General features: G+C 43.3%; 2 protein-coding genes across 5 annotated transcripts in view; both read left to right on the top strand.

Moving 5' to 3' along the window:
• Window positions 1-5,260, top strand: part of kpna3 (karyopherin alpha 3 (importin alpha 4)) — a 34,833-nt gene extending 29,573 nt beyond the window's left edge. Inside the window, exons 14-17 of one of the 2 annotated variants that reach the window (XM_056289100.1) lie at window positions 1,361-1,432; window positions 2,044-2,206; window positions 2,929-3,023; window positions 3,116-5,260. In XM_056289100.1, the coding sequence (XP_056145075.1) occupies window positions 1,361-1,432; window positions 2,044-2,206; window positions 2,929-3,023; window positions 3,116-3,214 (429 nt within the window). In that variant the 3' untranslated portion in view covers window positions 3,215-5,260. Of the gene's footprint in view, window positions 1-1,360; window positions 1,433-2,009; window positions 2,207-2,928; window positions 3,024-3,115 lie in introns of those variants that run through there. The other variant, XR_008810983.1, reaches the window with a different exon arrangement.
• A 3,215-nt stretch (window positions 5,261-8,475) lies between these two features.
• Window positions 8,476-20,631, top strand: LOC130120717 (RCC1 and BTB domain-containing protein 1-like). 3 transcript variants are annotated; one of them, XM_056289414.1, is made up of 12 exons: window positions 8,476-8,610; window positions 9,973-10,147; window positions 10,410-10,560; window positions 12,328-12,494; window positions 13,422-13,580; window positions 15,393-15,500; window positions 16,378-16,520; window positions 16,615-16,805; window positions 16,930-17,056; window positions 17,798-17,949; window positions 18,060-18,190; window positions 19,319-20,631. In XM_056289414.1, exons 2-12 carry the CDS (start codon window positions 10,022-10,024, stop codon window positions 19,457-19,459), a joined length of 1,596 nt encoding a protein of 531 aa, XP_056145389.1. In that variant the 5' UTR covers window positions 8,476-8,610; window positions 9,973-10,021; the 3' UTR covers window positions 19,460-20,631. The 3 variants fall into 3 exon arrangements, with proteins under 3 accessions (XP_056145389.1, XP_056145392.1, XP_056145391.1); XM_056289416.1 differs by lacking the exon at window positions 8,476-8,610 and adding an exon at window positions 8,761-8,980; XM_056289417.1 differs by lacking the exon at window positions 15,393-15,500.
• The last annotated feature ends 355 nt before the right edge of the window (window positions 20,632-20,986 follow it).

The raw sequence follows: 20,986 nt of genomic DNA, 5'->3' as shown, positions 1-20,986 counted from the left end.
GCAGTGAAGGACATGCAGACCACTATCTTATTTTCACATGTGCGGGTTCACCATCCCTCCCGGGCTGCAAAACTGTCAGTACAGTTACGTGAATAAACATGTATAAAAGAGTGAACATTTTATTTAAAATATTTAAACATGGGGCATCCGGGTAGCGTAGCGGTCTATTCTGTTGCCTACCAACACGGGAATCGCAAGTTCGAATCCCCATGTTACCTCCAGCTTGGTCAGGCATCCCTACAGACACAATTGGCCGTGTCTGCAGGTGGGAAGCCGGGTGTGGGTATGTGTCCTGGTCGCTGCACTAGCACCTCCTCTGGTTGGTCAGGGCACCTGTTCAGCAGGGAGGGGGAACTGAGGGGAATAGCGTGATCCTCCCACGCACTACATCCCCCTGGTGAAACGCCTCACTGTCAGGTGAAAAGAAATGGCTGGCAACTCCACATGTATTGGAGGAGGCATGTGGTAGTCTGTAGCCCTCCCTGGATCGGCAGAAGGGGTGGAGCAGGGACTGGGACGGCTCGGAAGAGTGGGGTAATTGGCCAAGTACAATTGGGAGAAAAGGGGCGGGGGGGATAAAAAAATAATTTAAACATTGGAAGAAAAAAAACTAATTGCAATGTCTCCTCTATTCAAACAATGACTCCCTTTTAAAAACTCTGTGTGTCTGTACTCAGTGTGACAATATCACAGCATTATCATGTTCCATTTAACATTATCTTTTCTTTAATATCACAATCCAAATCATATCCATGACCTTAACTACTCTTATTGAGTGCAGAGCAAAATTTTGGTGAGCAGGCATATGGAGAACGGAGATGCAGGGTGTCAGATCCACGGAAAAGAAACTGCAAACCGGTTTGTAATTAAGGATTTAAAATTCACTCGTGGTGATTTGACGGGGCTCAGCGGGCAGACATGCGGCGCCACCAGAAATATCTTTAAATGCACAGTAGGGTGCAGATTCTAGAGATTATTTTTATAACAGCTTACTGCTGGTCGTAAGTTAGTTAAAATCGCCTTAATGTCAGCGTAGGAAAAACCAATCGTCAATCATCCCTTCTGCCATCGATAAGCGATTGCCAGTCGACACAAGCCTATTCGCTAGTTCACTTGTGGTTCATGTCAGATGCTACAGGCATCCCATCTGTTCCATATGAAAATGGGATGTGGTGCTAACTATTAATCCACAATTTTCCTCTGCCATTACACATTGTATGTTGCCTAGTTTGTAAACCACCATAGCACTTGATACTGGTTTTGAAACTGAAAGGGAAAGCTGGTTCACATCTGCTGTCAGCCTTGGTAGAAAAGACCTGCTCCCCCTGGTACAGATCAGTGACAGCCTGTCTCTCCGCAGGGCGACTTTGGCACCCAGAAGGAGGCGGCGTGGGCCATCAGCAATCTCACCATCAGTGGGAGGAAAGACCAGGTGAGCTGGATTCGGACTAACACTGGGGCAGATGCAATCTGGTGCTTGTTTCCTGCCACATTGTTTCAGTGGGCTGGGGGTAACATGTATGTAAAGGACAGTGAAACGCTGAACCTCAAAAATCTGAACCTGTATTTTTTACTAGGGTAGTACATTTTATTGCGCATCACCGCAAATTTAGGGGTTTTGTGTCTCTCTAATTTCTATTGAAGCCATAATTATGCAGCCCCGTGCATATTAACCAAATTAGGGAAAATGTAAATAAGTAAAAATATATTTTATTATTATTAATATTGAATATTCAAACTTGTAAAAACGTTACAAATTCCTGTGAGACTGTACAGTGACTCATCTGGCATATGCAAGGCATGTTTGATATTTCTTCGGTGTGTATGTTCTTTGGTCCATATTATATCTTGGAGGAGTTGGTGTTATCTGTCACCCAAATGGCGACTGGTATTCATCATAGATTCAGATGTACGATGTTGTCTTGTGTGGTTTATGAACTTGATCTGTGTGGCTGAACATCACGGATATCTCCCTCATTTTTTAACGGTGTATGCATGCTGTAATCAAGTATGAATGTTGTGTGGATGTGTTGGTTTGTGTAGGTGGAGAGCCTAGTGGAGCAGAATGTGATCCCTCCGTTCTGTAACCTGCTGTCAGTGAAGGACTCCCAAGTGGTTCAGGTGGTTCTGGACGGCCTGAAGAACGTCCTCATCATGGCTGGAGAAGAAGCCAGCACCATCACTGAGATCATAGAGGAATGTGGAGGTCGGTGTACAGGCCGAAGTCGATTCTCATGGGATGTCATTTGTTTTGCCGGATCAGAGTGAATGTTTGACTTGACCTTTAGTCTCTGTAACTGTGTTTTTTTTTCTCTTGCTGTTTGTACTGTAATTTACTTGATAACTGGAACTTGATTTGATACCTTCCCCTCTTTTTCCTCAATTTTTACCCAGTTTAACACCATACTTTACATGGTACAATTTGGAACATGGTTTGGTTCAGAGCCCTTCAGACAGTCTCCATATCTGCTCTTGTTACTGTTATCTAATGACACTTAAAGCTTCAGTCCTGAACATTAACTTACAAACAAATATCCTTTTTGCTTATTTTTATCGCTGGCATGTTTAAGATTACAGCTAGTCCATGAATACCCAAATCATGGAGACTTCTGTAGATGCTCATTTTAATGGTTACTGTCAGGTCAGACTTTCCCAGGAAAAAATGAATTGAAAATATTTGAGTGCGTTCTCAGTTGTTCGGTGTCGTTTTGATTTTGTTTTTTTCAAGTGCAAATATTTCACGGCCTGTTAAAACAGCATGTTTGTGCTCTAAGAATCCCATCGGATTAACCAATATGAAATCAAAGTCACGGAACAAGCTTGTTGGTCATGTTTTTCTATTAATGACGATGGGCGATGGACGATGGGCACTTCCCCCAAATTGTTTTTCATCGTCTCATTGAGTTATTCCTTTCTGATTCTTCTCAGGTCTGGAGAAGATTGAAAACCTGCAGCAGCATGAGAATGAAGATATCTACAAACTCGCTTATGAGATTATTGACCAATACTTTTCAGGGGATGACGTAAGCGAACCTTCCTCATGTTTTAGATTTTAGAGGGGAATTTTTAGCTCGCTCCTTTCACCCTGATTTTATGTCTCTATTTTCCTCCACAGATCGATGAAGATCCAAGCTTGATCCCTGAAGCCACTCAAGGGGGGACCTTCAACTTTGATCCAGCTTCCAACATGCAAACCAAGGAGTTCAATTTCTAATAGCCAGGATTTCCTTGTTTCCAGCTGCACGGGTACTCCGTGATCACCCCAGACACTCATCCATCTCTCCTCCAACCTGGCAACCTGGTACCGAAGGATTTCCTTAGCATCATTTCAACATGGAAACTCACTATTGAAGGATTTGCCCCTCCCATCTCTGAAATTTGAGGAGTTCTGGGTTTTTTGGTTTGTTTGTTTTTTTCTTCCTCATTTGAAATGGCCATCCTTCACAAAAGATGGCGACCCTACAAAGGAGTCGTGGTCATTTGTCCAACGTCATTGCAGTCCTCCTGACCTGCAAAAGGAGGACAGCCGGCATTCTTTGCCAGTTCTTCTAAATATCACTCAAAGTTAAAAACCTGGAAGGAAAGAAAGCCTTCGTGGCAAATTTTGAATTGCCAAAAGGGTCACTTTTCACATCGACAAAAAGCAAGCACATTTCCAGAACATGACGTGCACACATACACACACACGTACATTTCACGAACACTTTGGCACCTAGAGTTTGTGTGCATACTTCTGTTAGAAGCCATCATATCACGGGGACGTAACACTGCTGTTTGTGGTTTATTTTCTGTGCTTTCCCTCCCCCAGGATGTCCTCTGGTGTTAAGTCACCCACACGTGCACGCACATACACACATTAATACACACTCACAAACACTTTGTCACGTAGATACCTGATGGCCTGGCACCCCAGTAACCCTCTCACACCCAGTTTAAAGAGTTAATCCCAGAGCTAAGCCATGAATTACCACGGTCGCCCACCGCCCTCCCAGGAGGATCATGGGATTGGTGGCGGGGTGAAAGGGCTCTACGGCAAAGAGAGGAATCCGTGGCAGACTGACTGAAAGGACCTCTGACTCAAAGGCGTCACTATTTCATGTGAACTCTCGTCAAATTATCATGCGGAATGATGTTTGTGTTTCAAAAAGGAAAATCACCTAAATGTGAAGAAAAAAATGCCATTTTGTTTTTCAACACGTACAACTGATTTTTTGTTTTGTTTTGTTTTTTGCTACCGTAATTTACAGAGTAAAAATTCTGTTTGACGGATGTGACAACCTGTGATGGGAGGAAGCACATCTGGGTGGCAGCACAGAGACTTTAGCGGAATATGTCAGAAGAAGCCTCACCCCATCCCCCCCAACCCCCACCCACTCCACAGGACTTCTTCTTTTGCAGTGCAAGCTTGGTCACTTCCTGTAGGAGGGGATCTTGTGCTTGGAACTCTCCTGTAATGTGAAACACAGCTGAAAGGGGAGTCAAATATATATATAAAAAAGAAAGTTGAGCTAAAACCCACCTGAATCATTGATCTTGGAAGATGTTATCGTTTTGTTTTCGATTAAGTATTTTTCCCTTTGAAATATATATATTTTATATTTGACGACCTGAGTTTTAGCTTCCTCTTGATGGAGGCTGTGGAGCTTCCGTGTTTTCGGTTTTCTCTTTAAACCTTTCCCTCAGTCTTATGCACGTGTCCGGGAGGTAAACTGGTGCTCTCTGCCTGCAGAAAGGGACCGATACTCACTGAAGCCGGGGGAGCGCAGGTCCTCTGAACTCTACAGTACCTTGCTACTTTTGATGCAGAGGTCACACGTCAACACCAATCTGATAAAATTGTACAAAAACAAACAAATGTGATGTGTATCTCTCTTTGCCGTCTCTTGAATATATATGAATATATTTACATAAAGCCTGTATAAAGCTGCTGCAGCTGACTGTCATTGGATGGACTCTGCAGAACGAAAACCTTGATGTCAGATGGTTGGGTAGGGGTGGTTTTAGTTGTTTAAAGCAATATTTCTTTGTCTTATCGTTTGTTTGTTTTTTATGCATAAGACTTGTGATATGTCAGATTGGATCAGGCTTCTTCATTTTGTTTTTTTGTTTTTTTCTTCTCCTAGCTGTGGTGACGGGCTCTTTTAAATGTACCGTCCCAGGTCCCAGTTGGTCTCTGGGGTTTGGGCTGGAGGTGTAAAACTCTGACCCAAGCCCCCGTCTTGAAGACTTTATGATCCTCTGTTTGGCTGCTAACTACTGAGAGGGGGTCGGGTGGGAGTGGGGGGGGGGGTAACACTGGGGTTTAGAATAGTGGGTGGGGGTGTGCTCTGAGCAGCCCAGGCTTGTTTTTGGGACTAGCTGTTTGTTACTGATGAACAAAACTATAGAGGGGAGGGGTGTACAGTCATGAACTAGCTGACTTAGACCGAGCCACTTTAAAGATTTACAATTTCGTTGCCTTGTATTGGAAACTGATACAAGCTTATGTTTGTTGCAAGATTTTTACTTGCTAATGAAAAGTTGTTTTGAATAAGATAATAGAAGAAAAGCAACAGACAGCGTTTTGGCCTCTGATTGTTTATATCTTTTTATAAAATTTAGATTGAATTCTTCTCTTTAAGGTGGCTCATTGATGCTCTCAACTCTTGTGCATATTAAAGACGAGAATGAGTTGAAATTCATTGTGCCTTTTGTTTGTTCATTTCTGAAGAAATAGGTTTTCTCTTAAAGGACACATTAAGGACACTAAAATGCTATGAGCAGTTAGAGAAGTCTTGCAGTGGGGGGAAAGGCGTCGTCTGTGGTCGCCTCGCCACTAGAGCTTGCCATGGGAATGGTCAGTGCTGCTCTCTGCTGCTGTTGAGAGTAATAGTTCTTCTCCCATGTTAACTGAACATTGTAATCCATTGTAACATGCCATTTTTACCACCCATTACCATCGCACACCACAAACCCATCATTGCCATATTCTTTCAATCAGGGGACTATGACATCATTTCCTCTCATCTCGCCCTCAGGACATGATCTGTGTTACTGATCCTAACCAAAATAAACTTGCTGTTTAGCCGTTGGATCCTCCCTGCTGCAAGTGTTGTGATTCATAAAAATGATATAGACGTGTCAACAAGAGAGAGCCATGTGTGTATGAACTACAATTGTGTTGTTTGTTTTTTGAACCACAACATGGCTTTTTTTTTTTTTTTTTTACAACCACTTCATTGAACTCTGGGTAGGTAGGACCTTAATGCATCTAATTAGTAGGGAATAATGTGGGGGTTTCTGTTTTGTTTTTTTTACGCAAATCTTTACATTGTAAACTTGACATTTAAGCCTTTTTAGACATCAAACTAGAATAACTCAAAAGTACAACACACATGAAAAAGGTGGGAGGCAAAATTCTTACCCATTACACCTATTGTGTCTCACATGGCTGCTTCTGGGTTCAGTCTGAGCTCTTTCTCAATGGGATTTTGTGTGTTTCTGGTCACTCCGGTTCTCCCCGATAGTCTGAAGTCATGTCTGTAAAATGATTTCAAGACTGAATTGCTATTGGTGTGGATGTGATTGTGTATTGGGGGTCTTGTGATAGACTGGTGGGCTGTCCAAAGTGTCTCCCCTCTCTGCCTGCTGTTGTGAGCAACCAAGGACAACTTGATGCCATTTGTTAGTTCATTTCATAATACCTGAACAAACTTTCAGTGACTACTTTAGAAATTGACCAGGGTTTTTGTGGACATTATGTCTTGGAAATTTCAGAACGTCCACAAAAACCCTGGTCAATTTCTGTCAGCCTACCAGAGAGAGAGCATCCTTACTGGAAGCACACTGGTGTGATTTTGGCAACCTGACTTAACAGGACCACAAACAACTGAGAAAGAAGAGTGGTAAAAAACGGCTTCAGACAACAGCACTGCCACAGCTTCAGGTCATGTACACCACCCGTTGAAGAAGAAAGGCCCTGTGTATGTGTGGTGGGGGGCACCATCCACCCAGCACATGGTCTGTCCTCCTTCCCTCAGGACAACGCTTACAGAGCATCAGAGCTCCAACCAGCCGCCTCAAACACAGCTTTTACCCCCAGATGGTCAGAATAATGAGCAGTAGGTGCCTTACATCAGTGACTTACTATTTTGTGGGATTTCTGATTTCTTATTTACTGCCTCCTCCCCATTATTTCCTTACCTATAGTTTAAGGGCTGAGAGAGCCAGGGCCATGTATTTCATTGCGTTGGAAGGTACATGGTACTTTTTAACTGTAATATTTGAACTACGGGTTAATTTGGAAGGCTGTCTATGGACAATGTTTGATTGAGAACAAAAACTCAGCCCGTTTGCTAATTATAATAAGTATTTATTAGTGTAACATGTTTGTAACCGAACGTATTTGTGTATATCTGCTTCGAACTGGCGGCCACGTGTGAAGTTCCCTTGGGAAAAACAGCGACTCTGTTCTCTTCCCAAATAAGCGTTTGACACATGCGACTTCCGGCTGATGATTAACCCGACCCTCGTTTTGCCAGGTGTTAGTGAACTCGGCGAGACGGAGCCAAAAACGTGCTGACCAAATAAAACGGAGACACAACGGTCAGTGGAACATTTTCCTCAGTCTGACCCAGATTCTGATAAGAAGAAGTTCCCTCTGTCTCCTCCATCGACGATGCGGGATCTTCCTGCAGATGCCCGCTGGAAAATAACGGATTTCTTCACTTGTTAACTATGACGAGTCCGGTCAACAACAAAAAGTGCAACGGACAGAAAGTTAAACCGAGAGCGCCGGTGGCTCGCAAGAGCTCATAGAGGAGGAGGTGGCGGGAAACAGGGACACGCTTCCCCGTTGTGTGATGGATTAATCATTACACGCTTTTATATCGCGCGGTTCGTACAAAAATGCAGTCCAACCTGCACTACAATAAATACATAAAGATACAATCAGGCAATGAGTTTAAAACAAGTATAAACGAAGAAGCAAAGATAATATGAAGTGAAGAATAAGAGATGATAAAAAGTTTATAGAGAAATACACGATGCAATAAAACGTGAAAGTGGTGCGAATTACAAGCCATGTTAATAGGGTTGAATTTGTGTATAGTAGCCTACGTTTGTTGCAGAGGACAGCTTTTGATCGACGTCATCAGAAAGACGATTTAAAAAAAACTGGGGAAAAACTAAAACCAGAATGCGTACAAGTAAGAAATAAAATACCCTTATTGAGATTAATAGCGTCCTCCTTTTGTGGTTTTATTTGATCTTATTGCGTGTTCATTTGTGTCGTAATATTGTTTCGCAACTCTTTGTAAAATATCGTTGCATTGAACATGTTTAAAAGAAAAATCCCCATAAATACGCGAATGAATTAAATCGATGGAGAAATACCAGGTAAACCCCCCCAATCATACGTTCTCATCGGACTGTTTCTGGGTTCGACTACTCTGGGCTTTTGATCACGTGATTCTCCCCCTTTTTCACTTCCGCAAACAGACGCGAGATCCGAGCCAAAACAAACAAACAAACAAACAAAAAAGAAAAAAAAACAGCCCGCCAGCGCAAAATGTTGAAAGTTCGTCAGCGTCGATTATATTTGACAGCAACATAGACAGACAGTTGAAAGAGGTGGGTGAATATAAAAACATCTTTCTTCGGTAGCTTCTGGAAATGTGGAGATTTCTTGTTTTCTTCTGTCGAGAGTCGTCAGCGTTAGCCGGTCCCATCTCCCTCCCGCGAACCAGCTAATTACCGTATCCACGACTTCACACGAGCGGACGTCTTTATCAATACACCCCGGTATTGTTGCGCTGTACTGACTCGCCGAGTCGTGTTTTCCTAACAGTTGTTAAAGTTGGCCGGTTAAAATGATTTATAAAGGTGTTTCTAATCTTAGTAGGTCGTCGGTGTGTAATACTGAACGCCTTGCGGTTTCCCCTGTCAGCTCGGCTAACAAGCTAACGCTAACTCTCGAGCAGCAGCTGAAATGACTCGGAAGGTAAAACAACGTAAACTGGCGTCTCTTGGACATCAGAGATAAACCAAGCTGAGCTTTTCGCTTGCCTTGAAACAGAAACCATCGATTTAACCCGATTTTTGACATATTTTCGGCAGTGTTATTTTATCGAGGCGGAAAATGGGCTCGGTGTTTATGTTGGATGAGTTTATTCCGTGATTCTCAGCCAGGTCCTCGGAGGCCACCTGCCAGGTTTTACACCTGTTGTCCCGGGTGTAGAACCTCCCTGATTGGCGGCTGAATAACTGGAGCAATAGGCGAATGTGATGAACTGCCCGGTAGAATAGAAAACCGATGGTACTGGTGGCACCCGAGGACCTGATTGAGAACCACTGGTTTAGACAAATCAGTGGGATTGAGAGTTAACCCCAAAGCCTTTGGAAATGCTCCCTATTAGAGAACCTGGCTGTAATCTCTGTAAAGCAGATCAAGTTAGAGTTGAACGCTGGTGCATTCAGTTTGACGTGATGTGTGAGCCATTAAGCCTAGTTCTTTCCCAATATCGTCATTTAGCTGCTGGTGTTGTTGTGATGGACGTTTTGATCTGAGAAAAAGCCTTTTTTAAGGGAGCCCGGCTTCGTCAATCACAAGATATTACAAACTTTAAGTCAAGATGACATAAGCAGAAACACCCAGCCTTGACAATTTCAGTATATCGAGACCCATCCTATTCGAAGACGCCGTCAACCCATAAACGTTACCATCTTTACAAGCAGCTGAGGTCCAACTAAAACACTTTTTTTTTCTCTAACCGTGCTGCTGTTTTTTGCTCGAGTCATTACAATGATTGAATGAATGCAAACATAGGAAGGCGGAAGCATTTGATGATCACTAATTTTCTGTGTACTCTTGTGCTCGGTGAATGTATTTTTCATCTTCGCGTCTGTTGTCCAAAGCTGTGGCGGCATTGGCGGTTTTGCCAAATTTGATCTGCCTTCTCACGCTCCACTTTCATGCCCTACCTTTGATTCAAGGTATCTAACTCCAACCCTCTGCCTTCATCACGGACTCAACAAGAGCAAAATGGCGGATGTGACTAAATGGCCCCTCTTCAGCCTAATGAGCCCACAAGAGCTCTCATCCATACGGAAAGCCTGTGTGTTTGGAACATCTGCCAGTGAGGTCATCTACATCACCAGCGATGATGAGGTGAGATTAATCAGTGAAGCTGCCTGGGTAGCTTTGAGAAGGAAGGCCATGAGGTTTGTCACTGGAGGTCAACTTTGGTTATCAGTGCTTCAGTTTCTTTACCACTTTGAGAAGGAAGGATTTCTGTCTGACAACACTTGCTATTGGTTCTCCCCATTGATATTATTGACTATGTATGGAATGTCTTTATGTAAATTGTCCCAGAGCTTTGACCTGATCATCACTTACGCACACCCCTCTCCTCCCTCTATGTAACCCACAGGTGTATGTGTTTGGATTAAACTGCAGTAGCTGTCTGGGAACAGGAGACAGTCTGAGCACCATAGCACCCAAGAAGCTGGACTTCCTGAGAAGCAGGAAGGTGGTCAGCCTGAGCTATGGCAGCGGACCCCACGTCCTGCTGGCTACTGAAGGTAATGGCTCATCTGAGGGGATCCATTCAGTTTTGGCAGCTTTGTTTTGTGCAGCTAAGACCAAGGAAGTACCCTTGACTAAAATTTGTATTTTTAAAGTTTTGGTGTAATACTTCAGCTTTCCTGAAGGTGTAATATCATCACTGGTTAGTGCAGTGGTTAGCTCTGTCGCCTCACAGCAAGAAGGTCCTGGCTGGCCAGTAAGAGTCCTTTCCATGTCAAGTTTGCATGTTCTTCCCGTGTCTGTGTGGGTTTCCTCCCACAGTCTAAAGACATGTAAGCCAGGATACCAAATTGCACCTAGGTGTGAATATGTGTCTGGCAGTGTCTGCCCTGTGATGGACTGGCGATTTGACCAGGGTGTTTTCCTGCCTTCTGTCCAATGAGCGCTGGGACAGGCTCCAGAACTCGGTGACCCTAATTAGGACTAGCGGCTTGGAAAATGAATGAATATCATCTTGGGCTGCTGATCGATACTGGTTGAAACAAAGTAAATGACTGACAGCCTTACCTCTGCCCAGAGTTCTGCATTTGAAACACTGGAGGCAGGCAAGCTGAATTGCTTTTGCTGTAGCTTGATGTCCCAACACTTAAAAGGACTAACCCAGCTGACAGTTGCAACCCTCAGCAAATGTTGGCAACCACAGCCAACACTGTGAGCATTGACAGATGTGCTGTGTATTCACTACATTTCTATTTGAAAACATCTACTTTTGATTGTTTTATTCATTTATTAGTTTTTTGTCATTTACATCATTGAAAAAGTTAGTAGTGGTTTAGTGATCAGCATAGTCACCTCACATGGACGAGTCCTGGGTTCACTTCCAATCCATCTGTGTGGAGCTTACGTGTTCTTCTCTCGTTTTTGTAGGTTTCCTCACACAGTGCAAAAACACGTACTTTAGGCGAGATTGAGTCTCTAAATTGTCCATAGGAGTGAATGGTATGTGAGTGACTGTATGTGGGCGCTCTGTTGGACTGGCGTAGCAATGACTGACTGGCGATGGATATGGAGACTCCTAGGTTTCTTCCTGTCTTCCACTAAATGAATGCTGTGATAGACTCCAGGCCCCCATGACCCTGAATTGCATTAAGCAGATACAGATAATTGATGGTTGGATGGACATCACTGAACTAAAGGGGTTAGGATTAAGACAAAGCACACAAAGTATACAAAGCACCTTTATGGGTCCCTCATATTTACATGTAAATGTGAGTAGAAATAAAATGGCTTAGGGTTTATGTTTCAGAGTGAAGCGATGATCATATTAACTGTTAATAGCCTGCTTGTGATCACTACAAGTTGATTTTACAAGAACCACAAAAGGTCTGTATGATCTCAGTGGTCATGCTAGCCCGCCAGACGGCTCTGGGATCCTGTGGGAGCGCTTTAGCTGCAGAGGAAGATCTAAGACCAGAATGTGGTGTACTGTAAATGCTGGGATTTGGTTTATGGCATATTTGTGTTTGATAGCAAAAAACTGCCAAGCAATGAATAATATGAAATCAGTAATTGCGAATATACTAATGATTTTCATTGTACTTGTGCATAATTTATACAGTTTGTGAAAGCGACGCTGGTACGGCATTTTTTTTTTTACTCCTCTCTGCTCATTGCCCGTTTTCTGTTTGTCTGTTGTTTTATTAGAAACATGACCATAAAGAAACTGAAACAGAATCTTTCCTTCTCCTCGTCCCCTGTGTGACGGCTGCTGTGTTTTGCATGCGTAGAGTGGCTTTAAAACAGACAATCATCTCGCATTTCAGAGGGCGAGCTGTTCGCCTGGGGCCATAACGGCTACAGCCAGCTGGGAAACGGGACCACCAACCAGGGCGTGTCTCCGGTTCTGGTGTCAGCCAACCTGCTCAACAAGAAAGTGACGGTGGTAGCGTGCGGCTCTCATCACTCCATGGCCCTGACCGACACAGGAGAGGTGAGCATCTGGAGAGGAAACCCGAGGGCAGATTCAAAGAAACGCAGACTTTACTTGTTGTTTCTGACCCTTGAACAGTTAGAAACGCCCCGTCCCGGAGACCCAGTTCAAATCTTCCTAACCCACGCAGGTGATCCAGCTTTGCATGTTGCCCTGTTTCTTTTCTATGCAGCAACGTTTTATTCACACAGACTGTTAGAGAGGCATGAGCCCAATCACAACACTGGTTTAGCCCCGCATACTGGAATTCTGGAAAACTAAGCCGGGCTATAAAAGGCGCTATTGTGCTTCAAACGGCTTTTCCAGGCTGTCGGCTTTATGCCCCAGTGCACTGAGCTTCAGAATCAACTTTATTGGCCAATGTGCTTATGCATACGAGCAATTTGACCCCGGTTTATAGCAGCTTTTAGTACTTGCATATATCACTCACAAAAGAAAAACAAATAACAAAAGAAATAAATGGAATAATAAATAGAATACTGGAGGTAAGTATGTATGCACAACAGGTATGTCACTACTATAGTTTTGTTATAGCTGAATAATTAATAACTTATTGTGCTTATATATTATATTGCTTGTTATACAATATACTGATATTATAATTTATGCTTATATATTTTATTATATACTAAAATATATACATTTATCTATCATATATTATGTAATTATAAAATTATACTAAAAATTATATGTCCATATAAAAGTGTCCGTCATTGCACCATGCTGTTGAGTGTTCATGAGAGAGGTGGCCTGGGTAGCCTGTGGCTTCCCTTATTATTCCCCACAAACAAAAAGGAAATTGTTTTGAAATCCATTATAGAGGAGCTGTTGAATAACATGGCCATAATTTCAATATCTGAGGCCAACAGAAAATTACCCTCTTATTAAGAGTAGCAATTCAATTCTCTCTCTCTCTCCAACGGTCAGGTGTACGCATGGGGCTACAATAATTGTGGTCAGGTGGGCTCAGGCTCCACGGCAAACCAGCCCACACCCCGGCGAGTATCCAACTGCCTGCAGAACAAGATGGTGGTCAGTATTGTCTGTGGCCAGACCTCCTCTTTGGCAGTGGTGGACAACGGAGAGGTAGGTGTCCTTCTTTTGTATCGGGGCCAGTGGAAAAGTGTCACCCGACTCATTTCAAAACATTAAAGCTGAGCTCATGTCTCCAAATTACGTTCAAACGTGAGCAGTGTGATAGCCAGATATCTACCGGGTTGGCCATTTCAATGTGTTTGGTAATATGTACAGTACTTGTCTTTATGCATGCTAAATAATCCAGGTAAGAAAATCACAAAGTTGAATCAGTTCATCTGGACACAACATTTATTGAGAGAAACGTTTCATCACTCATCTAAGTGACCTTTTCAGTCTCAGTGACTGCAGGTATCCCCACCCTTATAAACAATACAGTGTCATAACGACCGAAACCAACGACCAGTTTCATGTGCAAATTGCTGTGAGCATTAACTAGTTTCAATGGCCATGTGTACTATTCACAGAGGATTGGAGAATAGTTGCAATCACAGCATTGTAAGATGGTGACAGATATACTCTTAGCCCCCCACCTCAACAGCTGCATAAGCGTAAACCGGTGGTGATTCTGTATGTGGCGGGAGTTTTGGAACAGTTTAGACGTGTATTTTCCAAACACCGCATCTCAGTTGGCTTTCAAACCCCAAAACACCAGAAATTGGCCCACCCCAAGGATTGGGTCCTCTGGCACAAACAGAGCAATATAGTGTACGCTGTTAAGCGCCAGGAGGATTGCCTCGACTTGTACATCAGGGAAACCAAACATGCTGGCCAAGAGGATGGCACAACACAGGAGAGACAACACGTCAGGCCAGGACTCCACAGTCTACACCCATCTACAGGCCAGTGGCCACTCTTTCAAGGATGTGGATGTGCACATCCTTGATAGGGAGGAACGCTGGTTTGAATGGGGAGTCAAACAGGCCATCTATATGTAGAGGGAACAACCATCCCTGAACCGAGGGGGGACTAAGAGTACATATGTCACCATCTTACAATGCTGTGATTGCAACTATTCCCCAATCCTCTGTGAATAGTACACATGGCCATTGTAACTCTAGTTAATGGTCACCGCAATCTGCATATGAAACTGATTGTTGGTTTCAGTCATTATTCCACTGTATTGTTTATAAGGGTGGGGATACCTGCAGTCAGTTGTACCTGAAGAAGTCACTTAGATGAGTGATGAAACGTTTCTTTCAATAAACGTTGTGTCCAGATGAACTGATTCAACTTTCTGTGATATGTACAGTACTGTTGAGCTGTCTGGAGAAGGAGCAGCAATGGAGGATAGAGAGATTACAGGTAGTGAGAAACGGAGCTGCTAGGATAATACTGAGGCATCCATTTGACACTCCCGTTGTGGAATGACATATGTGTCTGGGTTGGCTATTGGTGAAGGATGTAATTGGAAAAAGAAAATACACTTGTCTTGTTCCATAATATTCAGCACAATCACAGACCAAGATCGAGTGATGAACCTTTCGATCAGTGAAGAATAGAAATTTAGTAAATACTACAAAAAAAACCCCGCTGTGACAACAAACTGTGTAAATGTGCAGAACCAGCAAAACATCCTTCTCGTATAGGACTAGGTGAGCAGAATCAGTTAGCATCTTATCTGAAGGTAATCTGCAAACCTATATGGAGGATAATTATAGGATGGATGATTTCTCTTACATTATTATAATATGCATTTTTAATCTGTAAAAGAATATTTTCATCATGTAACATTTGTGGGCGTGTCATCTTAATCTGTATTTGTTTTATGATAAAAAAAATTATGGACTCTTGCAAAAGTAGTCGATTTAGGCTAAAAGAAATCTAAATAAAAATTAAAATCAATCTGGTGGTCTTTCCCAGGTTTACGGTTGGGGCTATAATGGGAACGGACAACTTGGACTGGGTAACAATGGGAATCAGCTGACTCCCTGTCGCTTGGTGGCCCTGCAGGGTTTGTGTGTCCAGCAGGTGAGAAACTGCTCTGGTCCAGTGGACATTAAAACAGCACCAGGTAGCCTTTTTGCTTTAACATTTGCCGTAACAATTTATCGTTAAATCCATACTGTGTGATGGCTTTGGGAGAATGACACTCGCTGTTCAGATCAGTTCGCTATGCATTATGTCTGCCACCGGGCACCAGACCTCCTCGGAAATACAGGGATTGCTTTACAGCACACATGACTATGACAGATATGATTCATTATGGAAGGGGATGAAATGATGGTCTCATATGATGTTACGTCTCTCTTCATGTGTGTGATTCATGTGCGTGATTGCAACTATTCCCCAATCCTCTGTGAATAGTGCACATGGCCATTGAAACTCTACTTAATGGTCACACCCATATTTGCATATGAAACTGGTTGTTGGTTTCGGTCGTTTATGCAACTGTATTGTTTATAAGGGTGGGGATACCTGCAGTCAGTTTAAATTGAAGATGTTACTTAGTTGAGTGATGAAACGTATCTGTCAATAACTGTTGTATCTAGATGAACTAACTTCTTTGACATCCACAAGAGCTTTTTGAGCTATAGCTCATAAATAAATGTGCTTCACTATGAGAAGAAAAATTCCCTCGGATTTTTGCAATCGTGATGTAAGATGTCGCTGAAATCCACAAAGTTACCTGGTGCTACTTGGCAGAAAAAAAAAAAAAAGGAAGACCCCATATTCATATGAATTTTAAATGTTTGTGTGTTAAAGGGTTATTTTGTCTATTCCAGCAGCCAAAGTGAGTTCACACCAATGAGTTTGTGTGCACAAGATGTGTGAAGAAACGATCTCATATCCCTTTCCAAATAAAGACACAGTTAATAAATCTAAGGTGAATTTTGTGTTCTTGCAGATTGTCTCTGGTTATGCCCACTCCCTGGCTCTAACAGACGAAGGCTTGCTGTACGCATGGGGAGCCAACACGTATGGACAGCTGGGCACTGGCAACAAGAGCAACCAGCTCAGCCCGGTGCAGGTCATGAGCGAGAAGGAGAGGTGAATGTGGGCACATGCATAAAATCCACTTCTGCTCACTGGTTCTCATGCATGCTCAGGCTGACTGACCTCTCACCTTTGGATCCTTTGACAGAGTTGTTGAGATTGCCGCCTGTCACTCTACACACACATCAGCGGCGAAGACCCAGAGTGGTCAAGTGTATATGTGGGGCCAATGCAGGGGCCAGTCCATCGTGCTGCCCCACCTGACGCACTTCACCTGCACCGACGACGTCTTCGCATGCTTCTCCACTCCCTCCGTCATGTGGCGGCTGCTCTGCACAGGTAGGAGATGTAGTGGTTCCTTGCTTTGGTTCTGCTAAAGCCTGGCCTGTTGAACCTGATGCAAGGTTGGTTGGTTGTGTGTGTGTATGCGTGCGTGCGTGTGCTCCTGTTTGTTCTTCCTCAGAGCATGAAGACTTCTTGACCGTAGCCCAGTCTTTGAAAAAAGAGTTTGACAACCCGGAGACAGCCGACCTCAAGTTCTGCGTGGACGGGAAATACATCTATGTCCACAAAGCGATTTTAAAGATCAGGTTTGTAATCTCAATGACAAATCATCAGTCAATTTTATGATAGGAAAAAATAAAAAAGTCATACACAGCATATTAGGCTTTGTTCAGACTGCAGGCAAATCGGATTTGTTTCTCAAGTCAGATCTTTAAGACGCACTGTTATTTGCAAGTGATCAAATCGGGTTTGTGTGTCCAGACATCACCAACCTATCTGCATAGGTTGCTGTGGTAATGACATAGGTGAGTAACTACATATGCTGGTGATGCAGTTTACCAACACGGAAACATGAGAAATGGAGCTCCATCAATCTCACCCTCCAAACAATCGCGCTGTCAAGTTGCAGTGCAGAACTCCTCTGTCACACCAGACAAACTCGGCGATGGAGGAGGCTGGTATAGTATTGCCATGTTCCGTGCTGCAGTCATGGCAGGCGCCACTTCCGTCACTCTGGATTTGATGTCGTCATTGAGTGTCATGCTGCGAGTGATGCAAAAGACAGTTTGAAATCCAATTTGGGTGGCCAAAGCATCCAAACTGAGACGCATCTGTAGAAATCAGATTGGAAGCGCATTTCAAACAAACTCCAAATGTGGTTTAAATCCAATTTGCAAAAATTGCACTGTGTGTTTTTTTGCTGTCCAGACTTTCTAAAATCAGTTTGGATATGCCAAAAAAAAAAAAAAAAAAAGAGATTTGGGCTAGCAGTCTGAACAAGGCCTTACTGACCACTGTATCTGTCCTGTGGACCCATTCCTGCTCAGGTGTGAACACTTCAGATCCATGTTCCAGTCTCACTGGACTGAAGACATGAAAGAAGTTATCGAGATAGACCAGTTCTCCTACGCAGTGTACCGCTCCTTCCTGGAGTTCCTCTACACAGACAACGTGGCGCTGCCTCCCGAGGATGCTATCAGTCAGATTCACACACATGCCTTAACCTGTGTGCTCTACAAGTGAAAATGTCCATATTTAAAATCGCTGGTCCCTAACAGTGCCATATCATCTCTGCATGTGCTGTCTCAGGGCTGCTGGACCTGGCTACTTCGTACTGCGAGAACCGCCTGAAACGTTTGTGTCAGCACATCATAAAGCGGGGCATCACTGTAGAAAATGCCTTCTCCCTGCTGTCTGCAGCTGTACGTTATGAGGCAGAGGTAAGCGACCCCTATCAGTCTAAATTTACAGTAAACTGAGATGATGCAAGCCATTTACTCTGCATTAGGGATGCACCCATATCACTTTGGTACTGCCGCTAGCAAGTTCCGATCCATTGATTTTGGTGAACAGTATTTAGACAGTTACTTTTGATTGTTTAAGGACAGGATGTTGTGTTGCTGTAAAGCCCCTTGAGGCAAATTTGTAATTTGGGATATTGGGCTATACAAATAAAACTGACTTGACTTGACTTTGGGGTCAATGGGCAAAATAACAGAATCAGTTTTTCTCTACCATTGAAGAAATACAGGCTTCCATTTAGCAAAATGCAGTAAATGAATCCATTTTGCCTTTATTTATGACATTTTACTAATGGCTTTTAAATCAGGTTTGAATCTTAGGTATAATCTCTGATTTGATGCTTCATTTTAGCCTGGTATTGGCCCGATATCTGATACCAGTATTGGTATTGATGCATCTTTAATCAGTTTGTGGAATCCCATGATTGCCAGGGCATGTGTTTGCTGTTTGTAACTAAAAGGTCAATATGGTGGGGCGTCCAGTTAGCATGGCGGTCTATTCCGTTGCCTACCAACACGGGGATCACTGGTTCGAATCCCCATGTTACCTCCGGCTTGGTCGGGCATCCCTACAGACACAAGGAACCTATCGCTAAGCCCCGCCCCTCTTAGTTACTGTTGCTAACGCAGACAAGCTACCCGGGCTGACTAGAGTTACAATCGCAGCTATCTGTGTCAAAACTATATCCCAAGAGGCTTTACATAACTTTTGGAGACAGAAGGACCTGATTTCGTCTAGAAGCCATCAAAAAGGACTTCACTATGCTATGGAGGGATATGTACAAAATGTAAAACTAGATATAGTGGGTGACAAGCTTAAATTGGAGCAGCGACCGGGACAGCGCGGAGAGTGGTGTAATTGGCCAGGTATAAATGGGGAGGGAAAAAAAGGGGGGGGGGTCAAAAAAAAGTCAATATGGGGGAAGTTAGCATAGCCGTGATCAGGACTGAAAATGACCCAAATTCTTCTTGTAAGACGGAAGCTGTTTTCATTTTTATTTTCTCATGTTACAACCTGCTGCTTGTTTGCTCAATTGTATTTTTCAGGACCTGGAAGAGTTCTGTTTCAAGTTCTGTGTGAACCACCTGACTGAGGTGACCCAGACCACCGCCTTCTGGGAGGTAGATGGTAACATGCTCAAAGACTTCATCTGTCGAGCCAGCCGCTGTGGAGCCTTCAAGAACTGACCTACTTCAGATAAGACCTACGAATCAGACAAGCAGACGAGAGACACTACAGGATGCATCTGATCCAGGGAAGTTGACTCCTCTGCTGGGTACACTTCCCCTTCGTTGACATGGGGTTATATGATGGAAGGTGATTTAAGCAATTTATGAGCCGTTAGATCCCTGATGTCACTGTTTTGTCCTTGGTTCACCTCATTCCAGACCAAAGAACCGTGTGTCGGTCGTGTGGGGGCTAAGTAAGTTGAATTAGCTACCCACATCAGGCGGTCCATTTAGTTTCTTCTAGGTCCTTTTGTTTGTCTAAGTGCCTGATGGCCTGTTGTTGTCCACATATCTTGTGGAGCAGGGTCTGAACTATCTAGACATGGATATGAAGAAGCAGCACATGTTTAACAGGGGTTTATATAGGTTGTTTTTACATTTGAAAGATTTGTTAGACCTGCTATATAGCCTCACTTAAACCATTCCACTTAGCTGATCAAGCTAGCTCTTGAGCGAGGGTGTTTTACAGAGTGCACTTTTTTCTTTACTTGCTCTTCTGCAGTGGGGGTGAAATTCATGTATTCAGTCCTGATGCACAGTCTAGCTTTACTGTATTTACAGACTGACCATGGTGAATAATTACACAAAGATGGAAAAAGGATGTTTTACACCATGTACCCACTTCTGGATGGGAGTTCAGTACCAGTAGATCACAGACCGCACATGGTGGTGTAACAAGAGTATAAACTCAGGTTTGGTGACTGCACAATTTTTTTATTTATCATTTAATGTGTAGACATGACAGGTTTTCTGCAGCTCTTTCGTTATGGGTCCTAGATGCTGAGACTTCTGTGTGACGTGAGCGTAGAAACCAATCGGCTCTGTGCATAATGTAGTCCACTGACTTCTGGTTTCTACTGCAGCGGTCATACCAGTTTCCTGTTTGTTGGCGTGTGCTATTGACGATGGCATATTTTTCATGATGCCTGCAAGATTTACCATGGATAAATGTCAACTACATGCACAGAACTGTCGACAAACGTTCACCTGCACCTACCAGCAAACGGGTGAAAAGTTTCAAGTTGTACATATCAAGTTACGCCCACAATTATGAGGATGAGCGGATGGACGGTATTGTGGCATTGACATTGACATTTATCCATGGTAAATCTTGCAGGCATCACGAAAAATATGCCATTGTTAATAGCACACGTCAACAAACAGGAAACTGGTATGACCGCTGCAGTAGAAACAGGAAGTCAGTGGACTACAGTTATGCACATAGTCGATTTGTTTCAGTAAGGATCCAGATCACTGGAGAGAAGTTAAAAACTCTTTACCTGTCACAGATACTCGCAGTCTGACTTTAAACCTCGGTTTCAACCTCATTTGTTGATTCTTGTGATGCTGCTTTATTTAACGTTCCTTTTTCCGACTAACACTCAATTTTATGGTCTGAAACTTTTTTTTTGGGGCGCAGTTTGAAATCATTTTGAAGCAAAGTTGACTTACCATTAGCTGCAGATGAAAAAAAACAACAACCTT

The sequence above is a fragment of the Lampris incognitus genome, chromosome 11 (genome assembly GCF_029633865.1).
Source record: "Lampris incognitus isolate fLamInc1 chromosome 11, fLamInc1.hap2, whole genome shotgun sequence".
NCBI lineage: Eukaryota > Metazoa > Chordata > Actinopteri > Lampriformes > Lampridae > Lampris > Lampris incognitus.
This window is presented reverse-complemented; position numbering and strand designations above follow the sequence as displayed.

What these genes read in the sequence shown, in the direction of transcription:
- LOC130120717 (XM_056289414.1), top strand. Translation starts at nt 10,022, where the DNA reads ATGGCGGATGTGACTAAATGGCCCCTCTTCAGCCTAATGAGCCCACAA. An exon ending in AAAGCGATTTTAAAGATCAG is followed by an intron (nt 17,057 to 17,797) that starts GTTTGTAATCTC and finishes ATTCCTGCTCAG; the next exon opens with GTGTGAACACTTCAGATCCA. An exon ending in GCCTCCCGAGGATGCTATCA is followed by an intron (nt 17,950 to 18,059) that starts GTCAGATTCACA and finishes GTGCTGTCTCAG; the next exon opens with GGCTGCTGGACCTGGCTACT.